The sequence below is a fragment of the Helicoverpa zea genome, chromosome 31, assembly GCF_022581195.2.
Source record: "Helicoverpa zea isolate HzStark_Cry1AcR chromosome 31, ilHelZeax1.1, whole genome shotgun sequence".
NCBI lineage: Eukaryota > Metazoa > Arthropoda > Insecta > Lepidoptera > Noctuidae > Helicoverpa > Helicoverpa zea.
Genome location: NC_061482.1, coordinates 13,958,038 through 13,974,613, shown reverse-complemented (window position 1 = coordinate 13,974,613; position 16,576 = coordinate 13,958,038). Strand labels below are relative to the sequence as shown.

Here is a 16,576-nt window from a genome sequence, read left to right as displayed (position 1 = left end):
CCAAAGGTAAATGTAATGTTGCAGAAGCTATTAACAGCATACACATTTCACTATATTATATAGGTCATGCATTGACCCTTAATATGTTCCCATAGAACTGGGATAGCCTATTGGTTCTGCCCGGATTAATTACATTTCTGACAGTTTGTGTATTGCATTTACACTAGTATTTTTGGAAGAAAATTTATTTTTTAATTGAGTAGGATCTATATAGGTCATGTGAGGACCACAGACTGTTGGCTTTCATTCAGGTGCCGGTTTTAATTATATCCATTTCATTTATTTTATTTTGGCATATTGAGTTTGTCAATTTCGAAATAAATATATATAATAGAGCGGTAATTCAAAGCTGCATCAATTTTGGGAACCAGTTAACCACACCGGATTCGATAACGAACTTTTTTAACCACAACCAAATAGGATCAGATTCTCAATCGGTATGAGCGTGATGTATTTTATGAATAAAAAAATGTTTATAGCAATATTGGAATACGAAATAGTTACTTTATAGATTGCTAAAAAGTAATAGTGCGTTATTTGTTCAGTTATTTCGTTAATTAATCGCACGTAGCCAAACTGTAAATTACATTCGCGCAATAGTATTGAATTGGTCAAAATTTTAATTTAGTCTTACCGGTGACCCAAATAGTATGAAGCCATTCTGGCAGCTGTAAGTAGCGAGGGATCCAGCCTTCTGACTTTCAACGCTGACAACGGCACCAGTAACTGGTGGCGGATCAGGACACCAGTCGAAGAGGCACTTGGGAGCTTCCCCACTCCAAATGCCTTCGTCACCACAAGTCCGCTCTTCTTCTCCAACCAGCGTATAATTCTCTCGGCAAGAGTATACCGCCTTAGCTCCGTGAGTGGTCTTCCCGTCAACCAATGTCACCTCACCATCTTGAATTGGCGTCAACCCACCGCAGTTCACATCTGTAAAATATACATAATATTAGTTTAAAACTTCAGTACTCATCTGCCTAGCTTTTTCCCTACTATGTTGGGGTCAGCTTTTAATAAAACCAGATGAAGCCAGTGTTTTACATGAAGCGACTGCCTATCTGAACTGCTCAACCCAGTTACCCGGGCAACCAGATACCCCTTGGTAAGACTGGTTGTCAAACTTTCTGGCTACTGTCTACCCGTAACGAGATGTTCAGATGACAGCCGGGACCCGTCATGTCAAGATGGCCACCCATCCACGGGCCGACCGCGCTAAGCGTGGCTTAACCTCATGGTCGACTGAACAGCGCGGCTTTGACATAGCTACTATAATATACTCGTAAAAGTACGTATTGCACGAGTAAGAAGAGATCACGAGAGTTTAAGGTTGACCGTTCGATAATCAATTGAACTAACTACAGATGCAGCGAGAATATTTGCTTTGCCGAGTCGGACTTTCACTCTGCGACCCAGTTTTTCAATGTTAATGTCGTGGTTCAAGGTTGTAAGTTAGTATGTTCGTAGGTAGCTAGGTAGTGTAATATAACACAAAATTGAAGACATCATTATTTACTGTAGTTTGAGTAATTCATATGCGTTTGCTACATAGTTTTAGGCTCTTTTTAACTGATAAGCCTCAACGTCGGGTTTTCCTAAAACAACTTTTAAAAACATTAAAATTAAACTTGAAATCATCATCTCCCGAGCCTTTTTCCCAATTATGTTGGGGTCGGCTTCCAGTCTAACCGGATTCAGCTGAGTACCAGTGCTTTACATGAAGCGACTGCCTATGTGACCTCCTCAACCCAGTTACCCGGCAACCCAATATTTTTCAAGGATGTTCAAAATAAAATACTAAAAAAAAATGAGCTTGAAAATTCATATTAAATAGCTGTTTAAAGAAAACTGACGTTTATGTCGTCGGTGAACTAGTGTCTTAAAAGACAAGAGAAATTAGGAAAACACGTCACCCTATTTCCAAATACCACGAGTGCCCTAGCATAGGTAACAATGTAACAAAATCCGATGTACTTACATTTACAGCTAGGAGCAGTTCCAGACCAGAAGCCATCCTTCTTGCACTCTCGAGTCTTGTCTCCGAGAAGCATGTGACCTTCAGGGCATCGGTAAGCAATAGAAGCTCCCACTTGGTAGTTGTTCCCTTCGATCGTCGTGTTCAGCAGCTTATCCGGACTTCCACAAGAGGGAGGCACTGAGGGAATAATTGGCAGATTATGATAATGAACCTTAATCATACTCATAAAATGGTTATAAAAATTAAGACCGCAAACGCAGATAGCAATCGCAGTCGCCGCAGATGAAAAATAAAATATAGAATTCGCATTATTACCTATATCAAACACAAACACTGATTGTTTTAAATTAGGTAACAAACTCATCATTAGATTATTCTTACAAAAATAAACATTTGTGAAGTAATATAATGAAGTTCATAGTACTACGCACTAACACAGAGTACCATACAGTACAATAATAAAACACTATCAATACTGGTGGTTGGAGCTAGCCACGACGCAATATTGGTTAGAACTCATAACTATAACCATATACAATGCTCCCTAGTGGCAATTGTGCAGTCTGATTGAACTCATGCGGTATTGGTAAACGGACTTTACTTAAGAATAAGTCAATTGTCTGAGTTTGTTTCTTTGACGGTGGTCAGTAGTGTCTACCTCCAAAATTCGTTTGTCTCGTGTATCGGTTTTGCGGACCAACCTACATTGTTTTCATCTATCCCTACATTATCTTAACTAATAAACTCCGTAATAAACAAGTAGGTAATCACGCATTTTTTGGATACTAAAATAAAAACCAAAACTTATAAGAAAGAACATGTATGCTCTTAGGCATCGAAGTACTCCTAAACATCACTGTCTTCCAATGTGCCAAAAAGACTTGCAGCATTGGTCAAATGAATAGTCGATGAGTCTTTTCGTTATGTCCTTGAAGAGGAGTCGTGAACTCGGGCCGTGAACGTTTCGAACCCGAACGGTTCAAAAGTATAGTCTCTAACAACGGTTTCATTTCTCGTAAACTTTTTTCTACGTATGTATTAAAATCTCAAATTCTCACATCTATATTCCATTTTCTAACCAAACAAAATTCCCGGGTTTTGCCCAAATTGAGGCTCTAGGATTTCCAGTATTACACGCTATGGTTATTTTTTTCCTGACATTGCAATCATGTTTTCACAATCATAGACTTCTATGTGCCGGTGTAGAACACTGCAGAATGTTTCATCGAACGTTCGAATTGTTTCCATGTTTTGAACAACGCTATTTGCTTCGTCCGTATTTGATTTTTCAAGTTCAAATACCAGGTACAAATAGAATGTGCATTTAAAAAACACCTTTCAAAGTCCATTTTCACCCCCGACACAAAAAAGTACAGATTTGACTGCCATGTGCTATGTATTTGTGTTTTTGCGACGGGGCTTTTTTTAACTAATTAATAACCTTATTTATTCTTCATAGAATTCTCAAGTTCATATATGTAAACATACCTACTATTTTCAATTTCATCTAATCTGACCTTAACATCTCGTATCAAGAAACCAACGACAGACGAACTTTTTAATTCTCCTAATGCATTCAACATGTAACTTTCACCGCAAACATCAGTTCTTGGAATATTGGTTACTCAATAGATGCAAAGATTCCCGGTATCGGACCACACGAGTATATCATACCATTCAACTACATATTTCAAGGGTAAAATACGGCACAGCGTTATTAAAACCTCTTTGACAAAACCGAAATATGGAATTCATTTTGCTTTATATCTTCATCATTTTGTTCGGCACGTGTGTTGACTTTACAACCCGTGCTGGCATCAAAACGAATAAAACCCTTGTATGCGAGTATGTACCTTGTATTGTATGACGAAAATTGTGTCCTAGCGAAATGTCATAACGAGTCAAGGCAATCAGTTTTTACTCCCGCGATGAGATTTTCGTGGTTGACGAAAGCCGCGCGTGTTTTTTCCGCTCGTGCGGGATGCTGGTATTCAAACTCGGATGCACTTGAATTAAAATTATTTTCATGTTCGTCCCTAGCGACGACGTGATTTTGAACTTGAAAAGTGGGGAAATAGGTACAGTTGCACGCGGTTATATATGTCTTATTTGGTACTAGCTGTTGCCCGCAACTTCGTCTGCGTGGGCAATATAGAATCGTCAAAATACTACTACTTATCCCATAGGTGCATTCTTTCACGTGACAGTATAATTAGGATTAGCACTTAGCAGTCGCATAGATTCATTGATCAAGGTTGTGTTGTGGATGTGACCATTTATCTAAACAAAAGAAGTAAAGTTTGTGTCGTTGTTCAGCCAATTTGGAAAATTATTACGTATGGTGCGTAAGTAATTTTCACAGGAAACAGCTATAATCTATGTCTACATGCTTTGAGTCTGACAAAGCTGTCATTTGTACATTTTCTGCAGCTGCTGCGACTAATCAGAAGCCAGAAAGTCTGTCAGTCTTACCATAATATGGATATCGTCTTGTGTAGTTGACTGGATTGTAGATAGGTAGTCGCTCCAAGCAAAATATTGGTACTCAAACAGATTCGGTGACTGGAAGCCAACACCAACATAGTTGGGGAATAGCTGGATGGATGATAAAATGAGTCATCATCATCAGCAGGCGCATAGGGTAGGATAGTTTCACTTACTCATGGTAAGGCTGACCCCACATTAGGCGTGCGCGATCCTCGGGCGTGTGAGTAGCGCGGGCGTCGCGAGCGCGCTGCGTAAACGTCGCGTTTTGCTGCCCTGCGGCATGTGTGAAGAGTGCAAGCGACGCGCTCGCGGCGAGCACGCGGCGCTCGAGTTGCGTTCTTACCCCTTCGCCTGCTAACCCCGCCGCCCGCTAAACGCCTTAGCAGTTAAACGTCAAGGAGAGCGGCGCGTGCGCGCCGTGAGCGCGCTGCAAATGCCGCAGGGCAGCAAAACGCGACGCTCACGCAACGCGCTCGCGACGCACGCGCGGCGCCCGCGCTACTCACACGCCCGAGGATCGCGCACGCCTAATGTGGGGGAGGCCTAAGCCGGGACTCTACCGAAATGTTTGCATTAGTTCACGAATAGGCAAAATGTACGTATCTGTGAGAGTCCACTTCATGTGTTCGTACTTGAAACCTGTAGTTTTGCCAAGATTTTCAGAATGTACGCTCGCAATTTGTCACTTCTTGGTGGAGCCAGCAAATCAAAAGAAACATAAGTGTTGTATACTGTGCGTCACTACCGCACACCGGGAAAATTTCGGTCTTGCGGAGGACGTTTATGTACCATATTTTGTGTCACACGTAAACAGGACGACAGTAAGTATCCACCGAAACACTTTCAAAGACCTGATGAACGAACAAATCAGACCTGACTTGGTCACCTGGGGCCAATCAGAGCTCTATGAAGCGATAATACGCTTTGGCTCCTACTGTTATTGTGGTTTCTGAAAATTTATTCACCTCATTCAACGATGAATGTAATTCTGATGGTACTATTAAGAACACTTGCTTAGCGCAGAAGCTGACGTTGGCAGGTCAACTCTTTTGACTTCTCGAATAGGATACCATTGGTTTTTGTGCAATGCACACCTGCAATGCATTCTGGATTAGGATATGATATAGGTGGATAGGATTTGCAACAGAGAACAATTCTGTCTTTGTGATTAAATGACATCAAACGTAGTTTTATATAAAAGGTGTTTTTTAGGGTTTTTAGACTTGGCTCGGGTCTTACTGAGACTGTTCGTAATCGTGAACAGTGTATTTGCGATCAGAAGTTGAAAGTAAGCATGTCTCTGGTATGCGGCGCGTAATTTGTACGTTTTCAGACGCATAAAGCATTTTACGTGTGTATGGTATTAAATAGAGAGAGCTCCCATTTCTTATCTGCACTTTGTATCTGGGCTTGTTTTTAAAGCTACAGAATCCTACATTACCTTCCTCACGCTTAGCAGCGCTTGCTAGAGATAGATCCTCATTTCTTCTAGGATTAAGTTTACATATTTTGCATCAGAAAAAATAATTAAGGTCTACTTAATACTACTCACTCAAAGTAATTTGTTTTAAGGCCACCACTTTAGTGGAAGATAAGCTTAACTATGTTTATGAAAAAATCCTGATATGAACTCCATCTGTAACTTTAAATGATAATTAATTGTTCCACTAAAGTCAACATTTTTGACATAATATTCAAAAAATAATTTAGATGGCACCGTTTTAAATTTGGCTGAGAACTATTAATTTTCTTTTCATCAAGGTAATAATTATAGTTGGATTTTGATGTGGCACGGCAAACTGACAAACACTATTGAAATGTCTATCGAAAAATTACACTACGTGTTAAAATATGGCGAATTACGGAAAATACACAACTCCATCTGTTGAAATAATAATCCTCTATAAAGAATGTATGGTAATATTGTCATTTACCACCTCGCTCCTTTGACAAATTGATGATGTATTTTATTTACCACAGATGGAGCTACTTTAACCTTGGCTAAACAAAATTTTCATATTTTTTTTTTCTTCCGATGTTACTTATAAAGGTGTGATTTTCTGTGTAAAGATTAATAATAGGCCGATCAACTAATATAAGTACAACATTCAAATGTACAGTTTTGACAAATAGATTGCGTGTCGTAATATTTTACATCTTGAATTCACAAAATTAATCATATCTTTTGATAGAGTGAATCGATTTCGATGAAAAAAAAACTAAGTAATACCCCAAGTTACGTAGAATTTTTGTATATAAGCATTGTCTGCATTTAATTCGTAGATTTTACGTGAATCCCGAACAAACAAACAGATAAACAGACAAACAGACAAACAGACAAACAGACAAACAGACAAAAATGACAAAAATGATGGAAATGGGTTCTGTTAGTTATCCTTTAACATGCTGGCTATTTTTTTTGTCAATTTCTTCAATGTACAAAAATTACTTTTCTACAGATTTATTATATGTATAGATTTCTAGTAATACTCTGAGAGTGGATTGGATATTTAAAATATCATAGGACATTAACAACTCGTTAATGAGTAAGAAAGTATTATTTACCTAGTATCAGATAAGGGATTCAGGGACACATTTTCACTACCCCTGTGTCTTATTTGGCAAGCTCTATTTTTAAGCAGACGGAAAAGCAAGTGATATAAAAATATATTTTTTGCCACACTTACTCCTTCACAATTGACAATAGTATCCGCATTGCATAACTACAGGATAAGTAGGCAATTTGAATAATAATTGCAATAACGCATTGTGTATGTAAATTACGTGTAATAACATTGCGCGTAGCAAGAATATTTTAAAGGCATTCGCTTTTATGAATGTTAATTTTTCCTATCACACCTAATATGTAGTAACTTGAACGAAAGCTACATTTTACACTAGTTGTATCAAAATAAAGAACGCTTCTAAACACGAGACGATTTTTAAATATTATTTAGATTTTTTTCTGATGCGATTGGCGATTTTAATTTAAACTATATTCCTTTGATTGCAAATGCTTTAAATGTGATTGACACAGCACTTTATTTTATGCAAAACAAGCCTCCATGTCTTGGTCCGAAGACCGTTTGCATTACTCGCAAAACTTTATTATGCACGAGTTCAAAACTATAACAAAGACTTAGGTCTATTCAACAAAGTCCACAATGACTAAATCAATCGCAACATACCTTCGCGGAGCACAGTTCGCAGCTTGCAACCATTAGAAAACGATATGTACCTATGTATGACACTCACGGTACTGGCAGATCCAGTGCAGATAGTCCAGGTTACAGCCTACGTCGTTCCACAACCAGGCTCTTCCACCGTCCAGGACCACGCAGTTCTGTTCGCCGTTGTAATTGTTCGGCTGGTCTTTGCCCCATGTCGGTTTTGATACTAATTCGCCTGGAAAGAGGGTGAAATATTTGCTGATATGAGTATAATTTGCTAATGTGAGTTTTTTGTATTACTTTATATGGATAAATGGTTTGTTTGTGTTCATCAAATTCAAATTCATGATAGATTTTTATGTTGGTTTTGGACTGAGTTTGGTCATGTACGTAGTTTTGTCATCGGTAAATATTAGGAGAGGGAGGAAGTTAAATGACTCTTTGGTTGAGAAATAATGTGAATGAATTAATCAATACCTTCAATTGGTATCAGTTTCAAATGTTAGAAGTACTGTCAGCTTACCATCAACCCATTTCCACGTCCTGGAAGTGAGTCCCGGTTCTTTCTGGGCGCCGATCCAGACCAACTGTGTCTTCAGCTGAGGTTTCCTTCGCTCCAGCTCTTGGATCAGGAAACTTGCTGTGGCACCCTGATAAAAATGATGATACTAATTAGTTTGTAGTTTTTATTAGTTTGTATTAGTAGCTCATGATATTGTATTTCCAAAATAAAATAAATTTTACATTATATTTATTTTATGATTTACAACCGACTTAATTACATTTTACATTTATTTTAATATCGGCGTGAGTTGAGGTAAGAGTGGGTTTGCGCAACTTATAAAACAAGCTTGACTAAAATAATTCCTTTATTTTTTATCAAATAAAAGGCAACCGTTTATTTTTATGTCTTTTCTTTTGTGGCGATATAACAACAGACATAACAGTGCTATTAATAATGTAGAGGTCTTATAAAACATTGCCATTGACTAGAACTTTTCACTGCCTTGCAATAGGTAACTATTCGTAAGTTCCGTCTTATAAGACCAATGAAAAGCGGAAAACGGTTTTTAGCCAAACGACATACGTAACACATATTCCATACAAGTTTAATTCGATGCGTGGAAAACGACAAAACTGTTGAATTATCTCTTTGTGATTGATGCTTTTGTGTAAGCTACATTAATGCACAGTTATTTTCTTTATAATGATGCCTAAAGTAACTGTAATTTAATAATAACTTTAGTGGTTTTCTTTTGACGATAGTTTTAATCTGTCTTGTTATAACTGTCACTGAGGAAGTTAGATGGGACATACTTGAACATTACTTCTTTCATTGTTAAGAAACTTTAAGTACAGTCAAGTTTAACTTATGGAAACATAATGTTTATGAATGTAGTACTGAATTCTATGGATACTCAGGTACGATAAAAAATCGAACGTGGCAATATTGCCGATATTCAACCGGCTAACTTTGCTAGTAATCGCATTACTCTCTATTGTTCTATGCACCTGTCCTACTCGCTATTGTTATCTAGAGTTATTTGCGTCAGACTAGAAATTGATAAAAGCACACGAATTGACTAATCGTCACTCTTTATATATAAATCTACATTTTATTACTACCTAATAAAAATATGTAATGTTACATGGTGGTGATCTCAACTTGCACTGCAGATTAAAAAGTCGGACGACAGTTGGCAAATTTTGAAGAGAATCTAGATTCCAATCTAAGTTTTCCAGTCAGTCTGATATCGGTTAAATACTTGATCTTTTTAATGTGGGTAGTAATTCATCTTCAATGCCTGGTACTCTAAGTAGCTCTATCAGCTAAAAAAACAATCAACAATTGAGTTATTTCTAACCATAGGTGTGAACGAGGTTTTTGCCCACCATACAGTCACAGTACAAACATCTTACAGTCGGCATTGTTATCCATTGTCATGCAAATCACTTTCTGATTAGAGATTTACAATGAAGGAAAAGCATCCATATTGATGACAGTTGAATATACTTTGTAGTGTTCTACTTGAATATATGTCACAGATTTCCCTTGGGACGAGAATATAATGACGCGAGGGCATTGGACCCGATTGCAGGTTGATAATGCGGTAATGTGGTATTGCGATGTAAGTGCACTATGTAACAGGGATAAGTGTACTTTGTAGCAATATTGTTATGCAATAAAAATGTCCTACTTTTTGTGATATCAGTTACTTTTATTTTTGCTGCCTTATTGTGAGGGAGAGATCGTCGATATTCTGAACCCTAGAGAGCTTCCTTAAGGAAAACTTGTACATTCTAGGAATTTAGTTAGTCTTTCCGTGTCATTTTTCTGTTGGTCACAAAGTGGAGGATGCCTTTTATTGACGTGTCATTGTATACTTTGGCCTCACTACGTAGGTACTTTTATCGAAACATGTGTGTGAATTGGAGCTTACTTTATCGATTCTTACCTGAAATCCATGGATGAGGTCTCCACCATGCGTCTGGCATTGCTTCCTGGCGTCATCGAAGGACATCCCCTTGGCCACGTTGAACTCATAACAGTTCCTTGAGAAGGCAGCCAGTTCGATGTCCGCAGGAGCGCTGGTCGGAGCACAGCGATCGTTCGAGAATTCTGATAGAGACGAAAGAATATTAAGAGATGAGAAAATAATAATAGAGAGAGTCGGTGGTAGAGTCGGTGGTAGAGTCGGTGGTAGAGTCGGTGGTAGAGTCGGAGGTAGAGTCGGAGGTAGAGTCGGAGGTAGAGTCGGAGGTAGAGTCGGAGGTAGAGTCGGAGGTAGAGTCGGAGGTAGAGTCGGAGGTAGAGTCGGAGGTAGAGTCAGAGGTAGAGTCGGAGGTAGAGTCGGAGGTAGAGTCGGAGGTAGAGTCGGTGGTAGAGTCGGAGGTAGAGTCGGTGGTAGAGTCGGAGGTAGAGTTGGTGGTAGAGTAGGTGGTAGAGTCGGAGGTAGAGTCGGAGGTAGAGTCGGAGGTAGAGTCGGTGGTAGAGTCGGAAGTTCAGCCTTAGGTAGACTTACCTTCAGTAGTGAATACTTCGACTTCGCATAGAGACAGAGAGCCCTCAACTCCTACTAGCTGAAGGAACACGTGTTGTCCTACCAACGGCCGAGCGCACGTGAACGTCTTTGTTATACCCTCGTCTGAAACAATAGTATTCATTATTATTTAGTGAGGATATTAATAGGTGTAGAGCAGACCAAAATCACCCTGCGGCATCTTCGAAGCTAAAAATATTCCTACTCAGCGCTCACCAACACGCTTTCATAGCGCGGTGGGTATGGGAAAACCCCCCCATTTTGGGGGAGGCCTTTATCCAGCAGTGGACCTTTTTAGGCTGTGAAGATAAGAATATTTTGCTGAGTAATGTTTTTTGTATGAAAACTGGTTCTGTGTTACCCTAGCTTCTACGAAGTTTATGTTTAGCTGATTTCATCGTATAGAATGGTATCAAATTATGTGACTAACATCCCCGAAAATATCTTATCTTGGCTATTACCAAAAACAAAGCCTAAACATCAATAACACACTTATATGTTTTTGTTTAGTAATTTAAGCTTGCTATATAAACAGGAAATATTTGATTGTTTGTTGAATAATCATGATTTGAATAATTCTTTCACTGTTAGTAACTTACACTATCTGCGCTGAACGATCCGGGTACGGAAAGACGTTTCCACGGGACGTGGGTAAAACCGTATGGAACATAAACAGAATACAGAAAGATAATATAGTGTTGGACTTCAAACCAACTTCAGGAGAGAAGTGAATTCAAAGAGCCTTTAATATAAGTTTATAAATAGAGGCATTTGATGTACTTGACAATTGTCCGTGATTACTATTCGCGTTGCTCGCATGTCGGCTGCGGCGTCTTACGACAAGAGGAATGCACTACGACTGACTGTCACACTGTGGTGTAGCTATGTAAATGTACTTATTTAGTTAGGTAGTAATGTTTTTCACAAAAGGGCGGTTTACCTCTTGTAGTTAAATCCTTTTAAAGTATAAAATAAGAAGAAATATTTGTACACTTAATTCAGAAAAGAGCAGCGATTAAGTACCTAATGATGATCTTTAGGTGATTTTATTATTGCATTAAAAATTTGGTACTCTAGGTGTTAGGTTTTCTACTCTCGTTCATAAAACACCTCATAAGTTATACTTATCTTCGCAATAAATTGCTTTTTACCTACCTAGTTTATAATTTATAGTAAGTACTTTTATCAAATTAATTACAATTAGAACAAATTGAAACTAACATAGCATTCATGGTTTCTATTTTGAGACGCACGTGTATCATTTGGCAAATTGTAGCTCTACAGAATAGTTGTCTAGCCATATCGTCGCGTGATTTCAGTTTCATCAATATTTGGATTAGGTATTTTATTTCACTTGTATTGAAGCACTTAGTTACTCTGTTATAAGCCAAAAACATAGTTTTTTTCTAATAATCGAGAATTGTTGTGTCAGTAATACTTACATCAAAACTCTCTTTTTAATCAATATATTGCTTAAATTCCAGAAATGTCAAATATTTAGAATAGAATCGACATTAAGACATTACAAAGAGAAATACAGAAGTAACAAAAGAATGTCTTCATTAACACCGTCATCACCGCCTCTCACAATGATTCAATTACAAAATTCAAGTATCATTTCGCGAGCCGTTCTTAATTACCCAATAAAGACGCTACGGTGTGACAACCGCGCATAACTAACTCTTCATAAACTCTTATTGGCTGTGGGAATCTTCATTGTCGTTAATAGAAACCGCACCACAGTTTAGAAAGCGTAAGTCACTTTCGCGTTTATTCCGCTGGGAGTTTTACATCGCTTGTCCGCGACGCTCGAGTGACACAATGGTTCGCCGCAATAGAGCAATGGATTGCGTATCAGAAGTTAGATCGTGCGAACACAACGATAATGAGAGGGCTTATCGCGTATGTAATTAAAACTGCTTGATTTAAGATTTGCACTTTCTATTGATCCTTTGAAAGGGAGTGTGTTTTCCTAATTAAGTAAATGTTAGAAAAATAACTTCGTTTTATCTCTTAATAAGCGGAATCGCGCTTATTAGGACTTCCTCGTAAAGGTTAATCATAGTTTCATAAATAGATATTATGTTGACAACACAGTTTTTTCTTGTTAATGATCGATATCATGTTTAGATGTTATTGTCTGTAGACTATTCTTGACATGACGTCTATGGTAATACCAAAAATAGTTTGTTGAAAGGCAAACAAAATATTTATCTGCGATGTAATGATCATTACATTACAGAAATAGATGTAATAGAGAAAGGACGTTGGATAACATAAATTCGCAGAAAACTATATAAGTGACCTTTTTTACTGTTCTTCTCGTCTCATAATTGGCCAGTATTAATATCATATTGCGATTTTAATCACGAAGCTAATAAATTGTTTACGTAGGTTTGTTAACAGCGCATTTTACCTTCACTAACGACAAAACAATAGGACGATGATGAAAGCACGGCAATCAGTCTAGGCGTTCTAGCGTTAAGTCGTAAAAACAAACTGACAGATACACTTTCCTGACGTTATGCAACTTATCCACGACTTGTGGCATTTGCAGTGCATTAAGTTAACTGCATACTTTGTAACCCTAGGTTTTATGATATTTTTTGTTACGATTATTGTAAGTGCAAAACTATGCTTTCTGATTAAGCCAAGTTTCATTTATAAACAGTTAAACCAATTTGGATGAAATTTGACACAGATATTTAAAGGTTTCTTAGTTTTTTGTCCGATGTGAGAACTTACCCAGGGACGCGGGAAAACCGCAGAAAATACCTAGTCTTATATAATCAAACAATACGTGTGGCGATGTTAAAAACAATACGCAGTGAAGTGAAAACTATGGGTTATGTAATAAAAAAACAATGTTGATTGTTTTACATAATTATTTTAATGTTGGCAGTACATAGACGGGGAAGGCGAGAGCGGACGCGGACGAGGTTGGCGCGAGAAACATTTTTATATGGACACATTAAAATAGCAATTATAAACTAAGGAGGCAGTTTTTAGTTGTGGTTTCACTGTTAACTACGCAACGTGGTCTATTGAACCCAAATGTTATTGTAGAAATAAAACTGCGGAAGTCCCCCATGACTAAACAACGAAAGAACAAGGAAACCTACATAGCCGTGCGAATTTTAATCTACTCGTCCATATCTAATAATATGCATGGCTCGTTATTGACACTCTCACAATCCCGGGGTCTGGGTCGCTGAACGGTGACTGCTGACAAGACTCCCGCGCGCAAATGTAATCATCCCCGCTACATCCACTCACACCCTGCGTGGACCATGGCAGTTGCACTATCGTTAGTGATACTTCCGTGGTCCCGCTTACATCTCCAGTCAGCCAGTCTAGTCATGGACAGCTCGTGCCGGCCAAGCTTAAGTTTGAATTTAGAATTGTATGCGCAGTACAACTCGCAATATCATCTTTCATAAAACCTCTACCTAGCGTCACACACGCTGGTCAATTAGTCCAAGTACTATTGCGAACGTACATTATATCGCTCAACAAATCAACTGTCCATTCAAGAATGCAGCCACTAAAGTATTACGAAACCAAACGCACCTTTGATTTCCGAAAATCGTAAAATTAATTATTTTTGACCTTTAATTTTATTTTTATTATACTAAAATGCTAATACCGCAATGAAAGTTATGTTTGGAATTTTTACATTCATGTATTTGTATTTATCCGCATTTTTTTGAATTTGTTGGCTTTTACAGTTTCTTCCTTTTCCTTGTCCTTGAGTGGGGGCAAATATTTAAAGCATTTTTCAGTTGTTTCGGATTTCCCTAATAGCACGCAGTCGTGGCAATCATCATCCCTCGAAAACATTTTAATGCCAAACACTATAGAAATGAGTAAAGTAAGACTTTTTGTTCGATAAAATTCCTTCACTCATCAATAAGCTTAAGTTTCCGATATTACCGAAAATGTTTTCGAGCATAGTAGTTTTCATCATAGTAACACCACCAAACACCAACAGTATATTTGGGGCTTAAAATAAACACGCAGGTACAAAGGCCACAGACAAACATTCAATACAAAGCTCAGCAGGTTTTGTTTCAAATGCCTGTTCCATGGTGGCCAGTGCATATTTGTTCGACACAGATTCCTGACCAATACATGCTGGTTCGTGATTCTACGGGAAAACGACATGAAATAAAAATTTATAAAAGTTTCTTCGTACAACAATAACGGACTATTTTTTTATCGGTGGAAAGCGAAAGCCTCTTCTCAGGCGAAGAAGATACGATCATAGATTTACCGTGTTTGAGAATCAGATTGTAAGTAAATAGCACAATATATCAAGCGATCGCTTGAAAATAACTTTAGTCACTCAAAGCCATATTTAGCTATACAAAACATTTATCACGCTTGATCTTTGGAGAAAATGAATGTCTTAGATGGTCAGCATGAAGAAGACGAAGAACAAACATTCATTTTTATTTTTGAGTTTGTCCTTTTGAATATATAAAGTTAATGATATTATATCCCAATTTGTAGCCGTCTCCAATACGGCTGTGTTGTGCTGTACAGCCCAGGCAGATGATGATGCTTCCAATTTTGATGTACTCAATACTCAAGTCTTTATTAGCATTCCATATGTTATAAACGTGGTACATTTTACAGTCTAGAAACCATATGAGCCCTGGAGGGCTAGCTTAAAGAAGTTGAGGAGAGAGAGATGTTGATGAAACTAACCCGATTCAGATGATGATGATGATGTTAAAGGGAATAATGACGTACAGAGTGCAACAGATCCCGACAAAGCGCTTAATATATATAGCCGTCTGCAATACATCTCTGTGCAGCACAGCCAGATAATAATGCTGCAAATTTTGGTGTTGAAGATGCTAAACCCGATTGGGACGATGACAATATTGAAGGGAATGACGACGTACAAAGTGCAACAGATCCCGACAAAGCGCTTTATAAAGCGTCAAGCGGCTTCAATGACATGCTTGCGCTGACCCGCTTACACACCGGTTTCCAACACTTCGTAGAGAGCATGTGAACTAACCGACATCATTCCAACTTTCTTATGATTGATGTCTGGCTGAGACACGTACTGTCTTGCTTGTGTCAATTATTGACTACCAAGCTGGTATTTAGAAAGATTGTTTGAAATAAAAAAATAACTATGGAGCTTAGGAAATAGAAGAATTAAAAGCTTTAAGAATGGTTTCTTACTTATATGAAAAGTAAGCTAAGATATAAAAATTTTCTGAAAATATGAATGGGCATTTGACGTGCAGGAACGGAGATTATTTTGTTAGGAAGTTCTTGATGGATATAGAGCAAGAGGACGACCAAAGAAAAGATCGATGAATCATGTATAAGACGATACGACTGTAAATAGTGTCACTTGTGAAATAACGTCAAACAATTAAGTATGGAAGATGCAGACATACTGAGCCGACCCCAAAATGAAATAATAAACGAGTTACACATGAGATTTACCAGTGTGTAACTGTGTACCATAAGTGTCTAAAATCATAGACCATTTTTGACCAAATTTTTTTTTCGAGCTTTTTTTGGGGTTTTTCTTGAAGAATAATTGTTTTTTTTAACAATCATAGAAATTTAAATAATTGGAAAATATCACAAATCTATGGGAATATTGAAGATTTGACGAAAATCTTCCATATAACACACGGCACTAATGTTACTTTTTGCAATCCAGAAATAAAATATCTTTTATAATTTTTACAACGCCTACTCAGTTGGCTGGCTCATTACTTACAATGATGAACTCGTTCAATCTTTCGCCGAAGTAACCCTAAACCATATCCCTAAATCCATTAACAACATTTATTCATCACCAACGCGGATTCCAATCGTAATCAATATTTTAAGCAAACAACCATGAATCATTATCACATACAACCATG

At 37.8% G+C, this 16,576-nt stretch overlaps 1 protein-coding gene across 1 annotated transcript in view; it reads right to left on the bottom strand.

Moving 5' to 3' along the window:
- Positions 1 to 16,576, bottom strand: part of LOC124645202 (sushi, von Willebrand factor type A, EGF and pentraxin domain-containing protein 1) — a 104,185-nt gene that overhangs the window by 6,542 nt on the left and 81,067 nt on the right. The window contains exons 5-10 of the mRNA XM_047184976.1: positions 10,659 to 10,781; positions 10,092 to 10,255; positions 8,159 to 8,285; positions 7,721 to 7,870; positions 1,979 to 2,155; positions 635 to 933 (exon numbers count right to left, since the gene is read on the bottom strand). Coding sequence (XP_047040932.1) covers positions 635 to 933; positions 1,979 to 2,155; positions 7,721 to 7,870; positions 8,159 to 8,285; positions 10,092 to 10,255; positions 10,659 to 10,781 — 1,040 coding nt within the window. The remainder of the gene's footprint in view (positions 1 to 634; positions 934 to 1,978; positions 2,156 to 7,720; positions 7,871 to 8,158; positions 8,286 to 10,091; positions 10,256 to 10,658; positions 10,782 to 16,576) is intronic.